Source organism: Lissotriton helveticus, chromosome 8, assembly GCF_964261635.1.
Source record: "Lissotriton helveticus chromosome 8, aLisHel1.1, whole genome shotgun sequence".
In the NCBI taxonomy this organism is placed as follows: Eukaryota; Metazoa; Chordata; class Amphibia; order Caudata; family Salamandridae; genus Lissotriton; species Lissotriton helveticus.
The window spans coordinates 1,455,449,130-1,455,461,296 of NC_136069.1; the positions used below are offsets into that span (position 1 = coordinate 1,455,449,130).

The following is a 12,167-nucleotide window of genomic DNA, read 5'->3' on the forward strand; positions in this document are numbered from 1 at the left end:
GGGCTTTGCGGACCTCCGGTCTGCTTTTGATCTCATACCTAAGGAGTCCTTGTGGAAAGTTATGGCAGATATAGGTGTCCCAAAGTACCTCCTTGATGTTAATATTCAGCTCCACACAAATAATTCCACTCAGGTCAGATGTGGACCTCAGGGTGAACTGACAGCCCCCTTTCCAGTCAATCAGGGCCTGAGGCAAGGGAGTCTGGTAGCCTCAACGTTATTTCCTTTATATATTAATGATTTACTGTTCCAGCTTAGATTGTGTGAGAATAAGGCCCCTAGTCTAACCAATGGGAAGGCCCTGGCCCTTCTGATTGCAGATGATACTCTTTTGATTTCTAAATCTCCGATGGTGATACAGAAGCTTCTGGATCTGTTTGGGATCTTCTACAAACAGAGGAGCCTTGAGATGGATCTCAGTAAAACTAAATACATGTTTTTTAACCCCTGCTCGGCGGCTCGTTCCCATCTGACTTTAAATGGTGTCACCCTGGAGAGAGTCCACATATTTTTTTATCTAGGGTTCACTCTCAAGGAGCAGTTTGACTGATTACCCCACATCAAAAAGTGTAGGTTCATGCTTGAGCAATATACAGGGCGTGGTTTAAAGTCCCAACCAGGTTCTTCATTTCTTCCTGTATCCCTAGCTCTCCAAATGTATAATCTTCAAGCCCTTGGGGGGCCCTCTATTGTGGAGAAATCTGGGGTCATAAGGATTTAAGCACCCTGGAGATAATCAAAATTCATTTTTTGTGACTCCATCTTAACCTTCCCATCAGTACCTCCCTCATTCACCTACGGCTTGTGTTGGGCATCAGATCTCTTTCTGATAAGATGGGCCTTAAACTGATGTTATATTGGTGTAGGGTTTGGGCGACCCCAGAACTACTGCCATACCAAAAGGGTCTGGAGGATGCTCTGGGGCTATCCGGTGCTTCTAAGATCCTGAGACTCAGGGTTGTAAAATGCTGATTGATCGAGAAGATAGGGTGTGGGAACCTCTGGTCCAACCGCAGAAGCCGCTGGGGTCTTGAAAGGAACACTAAAGGAGATATACTGGTGCTATATAGAGGATATGATTTTAAAGCATGCTAGGGTGGGTTGCCTCACAGCTTCCTTCCTTAAGTTCAAAGATGATTACCTCATAGAAGGATATTTGGATGAGATTAACATCCTGTGGACAAAACATTTTAGAAAAGGTTTCAGATAGGGACCATGCCACTCTGTGATTGAATCCAAAGAACATGTTATAATTGTTTGTCCAATTTACCATGGATACAGAAGGAAGTGGATTCTACCGTTATGCTGTAACCTGGGAATTAGGGACTGTTGAACACTGATTAGGATCCTGAGACGTGATGCCAGTCAATTTATTTTATTTGCCATCTCATGTTATTTGTTGCATATGTGGAGGATCAGGCAAACAACTTTAGCAATCTGACTGGTTAGCCAAGGGTTTCCCCTTTTGTCTGCGTTTATTTTTAGATTTGCAAACTAGATGTAATGAGGCTAGCAACTTTTGTAGAGATGTTCTACTCATCACTAAGGAATATAGCTGGACTATGTTTATTGCACTGTAATTGAATGAATGTTAGTACATTTTAATAATTTCATCTCACTTGTTTGAATCTTTTTCAAATTATTGAATATTCAGACTTTTTTCCCTTTCTTCTTTATTTTATATGCTTTTATGGTGGTAATGCCGAACAAAGATCTATGAACTGGAATAAAAATTGTCTTGCACGATTCACAAGCCATCATGGCTGAACTTTTAAATCCCCAAATCGTAGCAAAAAACTGGAAGTTGTTATGGAGTGGTTTGCAAGCACTTTAAAATGCATTAATAAGGAATTCACATTTTTCTTAGGCCAGAGCCTTGGTGGAAAGGCCTGGGTGTAATTCCCTTTGGGGTTTCCTACTTTGTTTTTCCCATGTAAAACTTAGCTCCTTGAGCAGGAAGAGGCAATAGGTTGGAACTGACCAGGACATGCTAACACTCCTCTCTAGCTTCCGCTCAATAGGATAGGGAGCGCTGGAAGCACAAGAGGATCAGAAGAAAAAAGCTTCTTATACCAGTAATCTCATACCTTCTCTCACACACACACACACATACGTAACTCTTAGAGCTTGGAACCTAAAAGCAGACATACAGTCAGAACAGTGCAGCAGAGGAAATACATATGATAATTTGAAGACAGAGGAATCCTGCCACCATTTCAGCTACCTTCTAACTAGCTCTGGTGAAACATAACCCAAAGAGTGAGGCTGTAATGAAGTGGCTAAGCAGGGGAGGAAAATGTCCCAAGCAATATAAAAAAAACACTAAAAGTTATCACTCATCCCTCATAAATCAGTGCCACATATTTTTCCAAACAAGTAGAAAAGTGCACTGCTATCAGAAGCTGAAATGCCTATAGTATTTGATGCAATTTAGCAATTTGTTTCTCTTGAGAGTGATTGTATTTCCATTTTTAGGTTTGGAAACCTTATGTACCTGACATGTATCTAGCCATTTGAGAAGTCCAGACATTAATCAATAAGGGAACCTTACACGAACATATGCAAACATGTTATATATGCAAATATAGTACATGCAAGAACTGCATTACCTTTGCAACCAATCATTTGTATGTGCTCCTAGTGTGTTCTATTAACCAGTTGGCCACAAAGTATTTGAAGCAGGGGATAACCTGAAAAAGCCAACAATAATTGCCTGCGTTCGCTTTTCCTTGAACTGACCTGATTTACCTTGAACCGTCTTTCGTCTGAAAACTATATTGAAGTTTAAGAACCCCACTTAACAATATCACAAGTGTCAGCATATATGGGCTGCACTGAAATTGCTTCCCTCTGGAAGAGAGGCCTAGTTACCACAACGCAGAATTTCCTTTGTGAAACAAATGTGCATGATGTCCTTGCTCGTTTATGTGCAGCATTAAAACTTAATTGTAATAAGATAACGTTATCCATTACTGTTCCCCTCCACTTGATATGAATAATTTTATTCCCTAAATCTTCTCTTTTCCTCCTTTACTCCACCCACTCTCCTCTCACACACCACCTCATCCATAAGCCTACACATACATTAACAAACTGCTCAGAGAAGGGGGTAAATGTGTGAGTGAAACCCAATGGAATGACAAATTCTGTGTGGTTTTATGACCAGACAAATCAGTCTCACAGGTAAATACCAATTCCAGGAAATTGAACTCATAGCTGCACGCTACTGGCTTGATTTTACCAGGTGGTAGTTTGCAATTTTAAGGTGACTCCAGTACTTGCCAAACATTACAAGTTGCATAATAATTTGTTTTCTTTCCACCATGAGGATAATAATACTGGTATGCACTAAACACATGTTTTGCAGCAAGGAGGCAATAGCAGCAGGGTTAAAAGGGTTAATTGAAGACTGACACCATGTACCGTAAGAAATAAGGGATCCTGTACGATATATGTGCTTGCAAGCTAACGCAGAGTTTTGTGACCTTCTAATGCAAAATCATTTTTCGCATTGGCCCTTTTTTTGATCACATTTTTGACTTCTAATGTCTTGCTCATTTTTTTTATACATGATCTCTGCTTTGGAAAATCTTTTATAATAAGGTAAAAATATACACAAAATGGAAAGTACTTTGACAAGTTCTAACAATGAACTCATGTCCAATCCAGTTTTGTTTGAGATAGAAGGGTTTCTACTCTTGAAACCTGGGTTGGACCTGCAATGCACACCGAAAATATTCACCACATAAGGAAAAATCCCTGGTATCATACCACCTCCTCTCCACGTTCATTATGGCCTTCCTTGTTCCAATACCTTTTAGAAACCAGCCCCAGGTTTCTGTTCCAAACAGTCAATCAATTAACCAGGACTTGGGGGTATCCAGGTGCTTGCAGGTCCTGGAGACTTATTCTAACTGCCTGGTTTTGATGGTCGTTTGGAATTCCGGGAGTGAGGTGATAGTTCACAGTTGCGTACGTAGGCTGGTCCAGATTTTTGCTGTAATGTGGGACAAGGAGCATCCTCCACTTCTGCTTTCATAGATGCAGGGAGTATGGTCAAGTGAGAGGGAGGCGGAGCATAGTCTTCTTGATGGTGGTGGAAGTTCAAGAGGTGGTTAATGTAGGTGGGTCCTCCTTGGTTGTGTAGAGCCTTGTGTTCGTGAGTCCACAGATTGAATTGGCATCTCTTCTGTACCGGGAGCCAGTGGAGTTGCCGAGGATGAGGCTGGCTGTGGGGATCTGTATGGTCTGAAGTCTCTGTAGGAGGTGTGCATCGATTCCTATGTAGAGGGTGTTGCCGTAGTCCAGCTGGCTTGTTATGAGAGCCTGTGTCGCAGTGCGTCTCGTGTGTAGGTGTGGCCAAGTATGAACCATGCGCAGAGTGAAGAAGCAGGCAGAGGAGATGGTGTTGATCTGTGATTTCATGGCGAGCTTGTTATCAATGATGATTCTGAGATTTCTGGCATGGACGGAGGAAGTGGGTGTGGCTTCAAGATCTGTTGGACACCAAGAGTCCTTCCGTGTGTTGTTGCTGTTACTGAAGATCAGTACTTCAGCTTTGCAAGTGTTCAGCTGCAGGCAGTTGTTCTTCATCCAGTCGGCGTCACTTGTCTTGCATCTGTGGAAGCTGGTTTTGGGGGTGGTGGGGTCATCTGGGAGTGAGAGGATGAGTTGGGTGTTGTCTGCTTAGGAAATTATGTTGAGACCTTGAGATCTGATGATGTTGGCCAGCGGGGTCATATATGTCTTGAAGAGCGTGGGGCTCAGGGATAAACTCGGGAGTACAGTGCGGTTGATCTCCTCGGGTTCGAAGGTGAAAGGTGGGAAGTGGATCCTCTGGGTTCTTCCGGTGATGAAGGAGGTGATTCATCTGAACACGTCCCCTTGCATACAGATGTGCTGGAGTCTTTTGAACAGCATGTGGTGGGATACATTTTTGAAGGCTATTGAGAGGTCGAGGAGGATCAGAACTGCTGTCTCTCTTCGGTCAAGGAGGTTTCGGATTCCATCAGTGCCTGTGATCAGGGAGGTTTTGGTACTCTGATTGCTGCAGAAGCTGGATTGGGAGGTGTTGAGTAGCTGGTTCTGCTCCAGGTCTGACATGATTTGCTTGTTGATGATCTTTTCCAGTACCTTCGCTGGGATTGGGAGCAGGGAGATTGGCCAGTAGTTTCTGAGCTTGCTGGGGTCAGCGGAGTGTTTTTTGAGTAGTGGTCCGACCGGCATTTCTCCAGGCAGTGAGAAATGTTGCGGTGGTGATAGAGATGTTGAGCAGGGAAAGGCATTCCTGGCTGATCCTTTGGTTTCCGATCTGAAAGTTGTGGTACAGGATTGGGCCTGTGGCAGGTGGTTTCCTGGGTGGAGAGGAGATTCCAGGTGGTCAGTCTGTAGTTCGTGTCAGTTGTGGTGGTGATGTATCTGTTGAGGAAGCCCTTAAATATGATTGTGATCTTGCCAGTACGAAATATATCTGCTATTGTGACCACACCTCTCATTTTTCTCTCTGAATCCCGAAAAACAAAAGATTCCTACTATCTTGCCATTCTTGTTCTAATTGCTACCTTAATAACAGAGCTATACCTAGGGCCCAATGCTCAAGAGCTGTTTCCCAAAGCTGGAATTCACAACATAACAGGCTTAACAACTGCAAAAAGCTATGTTGGAATGCCCACAAATTACTTTGAAAGCTAGAAATCTATTTCAGACTTGAAATTATCCTTTGCAACTCATTCCAAATCACAAATAGGAGGTGGTGTGAAAGGGGTGTTCTCGTCCTATTTTTGAGTTGCAATGCCATGTTAAATGGTTTGAGACAATTACTGCAGTCTCAATCTATTGTTTAGTTCCTAACACATGACTTTCAAACGGGAAACTGTCTTAGAGACAGCTTCCTCTTTTGATATCATGGCGAGTGGTCATGGTAAAGTAGAGAATGGATCAAGGGACCACTGAATTCATGTTAACATTTAGCACATGTTCATTTGAGGGGATATGGGCTGCTATTAAAATATATGCTCTCAGGATGAATTAAAATGTATAGACATTTGACTTGATGTCCCTCGCATTCCCCATCCATATTTTAACAGGCTTACAGAAGGGGTTACAAAATGCCTCCTTCTTCATTAGTATTCATAAGGCAGGAGGCTTTGCAATCTCCTGTTAATGCATGTCTTGTAAGGCGTCGCAAATTAAAGCTCTGTTTGCAAACCAGTTGGTGTGCAATAAGTACACTAGTTTGCGAACAGGGCTTAATACATTGGGCTCCTAGTTCCCTGCTGCTTCCCAATCTTGAAATATTAATGCACAAAGCAGCTGTCTCAATAGGCCAGCACATCAGTCCATGTGAGCTGGTGCATTCTTTGTTTGTTTGTTAAAAACCCTGGTAACAGGAACTTCCGCACACTGGCAAACCTTCTTGGATGTCCATAGTAACTATTGGATTGTGTGTTGATAATCATTGATAAGACCTAGGCATATGAACAATCGAGTACCTTCTAACATTTGAGCCCAAGTATCGCATCAATTGGGAACAATAGAGAATTCCGAGTGAATTTATTCATCAGACCGCGCATGGAGAGTTCGCAGCAATTGTAGAAGCCTCCGAAACTTCGAACCCCAGCCCACATCTATGGATTTCGACAGATACGCCATAGGTATATGTCAAGTTACACATTTAATCACCATCATACTTTACAATCAATGCTTTACGTAGAAGGTGCATGCTCATTTGTGGGACATAATCATGCTTTTCAGCATGATAACAAGTAATTGTTGAGGCTGTATTTTTTGCCACCATTAGTTTGTACATCATGCAACCACGGATATTGCATTCCCATGGAAGAGAGCTAGCTCAATGGGCATAGAGGTGTATGCTACTTAATAAAGTTCCTTTATAGTGTTTCCATAGGGAACAATAGGCCTAGAGCAGTTACTCTGACATCTTCTAGTATGTATTGTCCTTATTCTGGTTTCATAAAAGACTGCATGTGATAGATTCATCCACCTCACTTGTTATAGTTCGGTAATAAGAATGTACAATAGATAGATGTCTTCTTTGAGAACATAACCTAAGGCAAATGTTTTATTTGAAGTGCTCGAGAAAGAGAGCACACTTATTATGTGTTTTTTAAAATTTCTATATATCTTCACCAAATGGTGTCAGTTCTTCTCCCTACGCTTCATAGAGAGGAACCTTCTGTTATATTGTTCAAGGGTGTGATAATATTCCAACTTCCAGGCCATATGCCATGCACAGTTCATCTTCACAGATGTATTTTTCATGGGCCAGAGGAAGAAGCAAACGTGTATTTTCTATAATCAAGATCAAAGCATTTTCCCTTCTCCCTAATGCTCTATTAATAGTCACTATGTGTGATATTAAATGCCTGCTCCTTGTACATCTGTATTTTGTTTTCAGTAGGGTTAGAAAAGTTTGTGTGTGTCCCCATTCCCCCCACAGGTAATACAATGCTCTCAAAGAGTATAGGTTTCCCACATCCTATACGAGTGCCCCAAGGTCATGGTGTTCTGGCGCAAAGTACACAACTTCATTGACACGCTCATAGGAAGTAACACGAAACGTGGACCACCTGGTCTTGCCACGGTCTTTATGACCACAGAGCTCCAATCCAAAGAAGACCGCGACCTAGTTGACCTCCTGCTAACAGCGGCGGCCAAAACAATCCTAGCTAATTGGAAAAACACAGTCAAAGCCACTTTCAAGCGATGGTTCAACTGGGTAACCTTCCCGAGGGGGGCAGACAATATCACCACAAATCACCACTCAGCGAACCACACCGCCAAAGGGAGAATGTGGGCCGCCATGGACGCTCACCTGGAACGATAAATTCCCCCCCTCTCTTTTTTCCCTTTTTCTCTCTTTTCCTCTTCTCTCCTTCTCTCATCACCGCTGCCAAGAATTTTGTTATACTGCATTGTATTATGCTTGTAAAATGTATTTTCAATAAAATACTTTGAATTAAAAAAAAAAGAGTATAGGTTTTACTCATATTCAGTGAGGGCAGTCTGCATAAAACTCCTATGTGCATATGTGTGGTATACCCTCGCTCACATAGCACTCATGAGATACCAGCTTCAACTAAAGGAGCACATGCAGCTGCAATGCTCCGCCAGTTTCAAAGTTCCTGTAAGATATGTTGTGGTTGAATGAAGTCTACCACAAGAGAAAATTAGAGCATAACGAATTATGTGTGATTTGTGTAGCCCAAAAATAGGGGGTAACGCACGATTATGCTTGTGTAGTGCAAATTGCACATGGTCCTAATTTACAGTTAGTCCAATAAAAGATATGGAAGTCCGAATGATTAGGTAATGCAAAGACAGCATGATGAAGCAGATAGCTCTGTGCAGTGTGACATGTTGAGAGGTGCTGAATGATGGCAGCAGCATGCCATCTAGTACCACAACTTAAGTAGAAGTGGATGGGGAAGGCAATTACTGCAGCGCTTTTTATGTTCCTTGAGGAGGGTCATGTGCTTTTATAAAAATGGAATGCTCAAGACTGACCAACCAATCAGAATGCGTCCTTGGCAGGCACACACTACAGATCATGGCCAGCTCAGAAAGCAGTCTGAGGGTGGCAGTCCCATGCACCAGTCATTGGCCAGCAATTGTTTGTGGATTTGTTTCTCTCCTTTGTCCACTTTGTGTTCGTTTATTTTATCGCCAGCTGATGGTGATTATTTTTCCATCTGAGAGGGGTGGAGCTGGATCACCATTCCTCCATGCCTCTCTGAGTGCTGACACTGGTAAGCTCTTAGGGAAATATAGCCATGATGTGGAGCAGCAAGAGATGTTAGGCAAACAAACTAGCTCCTCTTTTTTACTTCTGGGGCTACAGTCTTATGGTCTTTTTGGCCCTCACCTTTTGGATGGTCTAATAGTGTAAATTTAGTTGGAGAGGGTCCTCTAAAATAAAAATGGAATACAGTATTTGTATAGTGCACAATTACCCGAGGATATCAAGGCGCTGGGGGCCATCGGGAAGATTAAGCGAGCTATTGCCCAGAGTCACACGGTGCTGAACTAACCTGCGTCGGCACCAGGGATCAAACCATGAACTCTGTGGTCTGGAGTCAGCGGCCCTGGCCGCTGCGCCACTCCTCTTCCACGCATGTCTTACAAAATGCCAGTTTGTACATAGAATTACAGAGAAATTCTGCTCTGAGCTCAAACCTTTCCACTTTTTGTGTTCAGGGGGCTGGTTCAGTGCTAATATGATCTGAGGGTAACAACTGATTTTAATTACATGCCTCTCGTGATGGGTCTGAGCTGGAGGCAGGCAATTAACAGCTGTTATTACCCACAGATGTAAAAAATGCAAAACAAATTTTGTTTCCTTATTTAGGGATCATTTTTAGACAAAAAATGTTACATACATCTGTTTATATAAGACTATTCTTCTCATGATTTACCTTAAATTACAAATATAGAAAAGTAAGGCGAATAAGATTGATAATTGACAGCAGTGGGGCAAAACACTGGATTGATTATCGCTAAATAAATCAATGAATCAAAAGCAGAAAAACTTACCTCTCCTGGAGGCTTCAAAGCTATCGAAAAGGTTTATTCTCTGAATGTCATAGGTGAGTGTCGTATTTGGCATCAAGGTTCTGTTCCTGTTGATATTGGTGACTGCAAACTTGAAAGCTAATTCTTCAATGTTAACTGGTTCATTTTCCACTGTTTCAAATATTCCTCCTATAAAAGGAAAGGTGAAAACACATTTAAATGCATTCAGAATATACACAGATGTGCATAAGAAAACAATTGTGAAAAATAAGAAATCCACAAGAAACTAGAAACGGGGTCACAAACACATTCCCCGCCATGCAAAACATTCGAGAGGAGAGCAGGTGTTGAACATGTTTAATCACAGAATACTAATGCATCACTCTCAAGTGGAACAAGTAGTCCCAGTCATACAAATAATTAATTTTCGCAAGTGTATACTGTTTCCTCACTGTGAAGATCTCCAATCAATCATTCAGTACGTAATCACATATTGCTCTACAGCACTAGATTTAATTACTAATGAATACCTCCTTGTACAATAATACAAAAACACAACAAACTTTAAAGATCCAAAAATACTGGTATACGTAGGTTGTAACTTGTAAAAATAAATGCCAAAGTACATGAAGAAGTCTTAATTTGTGGCAAAATCCTCTCAAATAAAGGACTGTAGACTCAGCCAACGTGATCTTAGAATTATCAATCAATACATTAAAAAATAGTTTGTCATAGCATACCTATTTCAGAACAATTGCGTATAAAAGTTAGAAAATGTGTACTGATGGTTTTCAAAGTAAACAAGGCAGATTGAACTATCAAAATTAAAAACCCATTGCCATTTGGAAACATTGGTTGCGAATCATGATTATGAAACTTTTCTACTATATAACTGTGTGTTGAGTTTTTCAAGACAAAATCACACTGCTTTAGAAAGTAAGTAACCATTGTTTCTTGTGAGAATTTAATCCGGGACAACATTTTGAAACATTTGGTTTGAATTACATTTACATTGTAGCTTTTGGCCTAATCTACAAATCCTTTGGCAGTTGCAAACTATAGGAGTTACAAAATCACATCACTTGACTTGCAACCCAAAAAGGACTTTTTACAATGTATAAAGTCTCCAAGAGTCAGATAATTCCCTTGAAATTTCATAATGCTTAATGTTCTGGACTATAGATGAAGGCTAGCAACTGATAAACATTGGGACTTGATTCACAAATAGATTACTGTACATAAATTAGATTTACAAATGGAAAATCCGGAATCTGCAAGTATTATTATAAGGTTATAATAAAGCCAGTTACACAGAGTTCACATACAAAAATTCTGTCACACCTGCCAAATTTTAGGATTCATAAGAGAAAATCAGAAGAGTAGTTATGGGCGGTCTCCTGATGTTTCAGGCAATGGTCAGAATTGGGCAGCACAAATGAGGTCAACACCTATAGGTTTGTAAGTATTCACACATATTTGCAATGCTTACTCCCAAACTTAGCACTTCCAAAATGACTCCCAAATACCCCAGTCAAAATGGTGCATTAACTGTAAATGTAAATGTGCTGGACTTGTAAAGCGCACAGCTGCCCGTAAGCGTCCCGGCGCTTGCTTAGGGAACCCGTCCTGGTATTCCCCTGTGAGAAACCCGGGCAGGGTGTCCACAAGGTGAAAGCCAGGCATCCCGCCGCGAGTGGCCGTAGTGGAGATTAAGAAAGCTATTGCCCAGAGTCGCAGAGTTTGACCCCATGAGTTGAGTAGGCACCAGAGCGAGAATTGTCGAGTCCGTGGAATTTTGAGCCCAAGACCCGCCGAGGTGGGGAATCGAACCCTGGTCCACGGTCAATCTCAGCTTCCGGGTCTGCCGCCTCTAACCACTGAGCCACGCTTCTCCACTGTGCCCCAACCAATAGTCTCAAATTTCATGTGGCTGTGTGCAAAGAAAAGACTTTGTATAAAATTTCCATGAAAACAAAAAAGAAAATGTCTCTTGCTCCATATCCCTATGCATGCAGACTCTGAGCAATGGGGAGACTCTGCACTTGTACGCTTACAGCATTAATTTGGAACTCCTGGACGCAAAATACTTCTGGGGGTTCTAAACAGCGTGCACATGGACTCTCAAGCCTTTAGAGATTTAAGTCTTATTTGTGGATACGGTCCTCAATGCTGAGGTATTCACCAGCGGCGGCCGGCACAGGTAAACACGGTAGGGCAGGGCGGACTGGGAGGGGGGAAGAAGTCGATAGATAATGGAATAGGTATCATTAATTAAATAAATAATATCTATTCCGTTGTCTGTCTGCTCCCCCCCTGCCACACTTACCTGTGACGGCCGCCGCTGGTATTCACACGGTTTCCCATTCATGTCCTATATGCACTGTATTTACTAGCTACATGGAGGACCTTCACTTTTCTCCAAAAGATTTTGTAGAGCAAATGTGTAGAACATATTAGGAATGCTTCATACATAAATGGTTTGCAATGCACAGGATGTTTAAAGAAAATGAGACAGTCAATGGCACCTATAAAATGTTAGAGGTCAAATTCACCAGCCTAGTATTCTTGAATCTTGTTGAAGGAGAACAGAGAGGAGTTTTTTGCAAAAATGAATACAATTCGGAGTAAGAGGTGTG

General features: G+C 41.8%; 1 protein-coding gene across 4 annotated transcripts in view; it reads right to left on the reverse strand.

Moving 5' to 3' along the window:
* Positions 1–12,167, reverse strand: part of GRIK1 (glutamate ionotropic receptor kainate type subunit 1) — a 970,975-nt gene that overhangs the window by 580,309 nt on the left and 378,499 nt on the right. For all 4 annotated transcript variants that reach the window (XM_078658394.1, XM_078658392.1, XM_078658395.1 and 1 more), the window contains exon 2: positions 9,553–9,720. In XM_078658394.1, the coding sequence (XP_078514520.1) occupies positions 9,553–9,720 (168 nt within the window). The remainder of the gene's footprint in view (positions 1–9,552; positions 9,721–12,167) is intronic.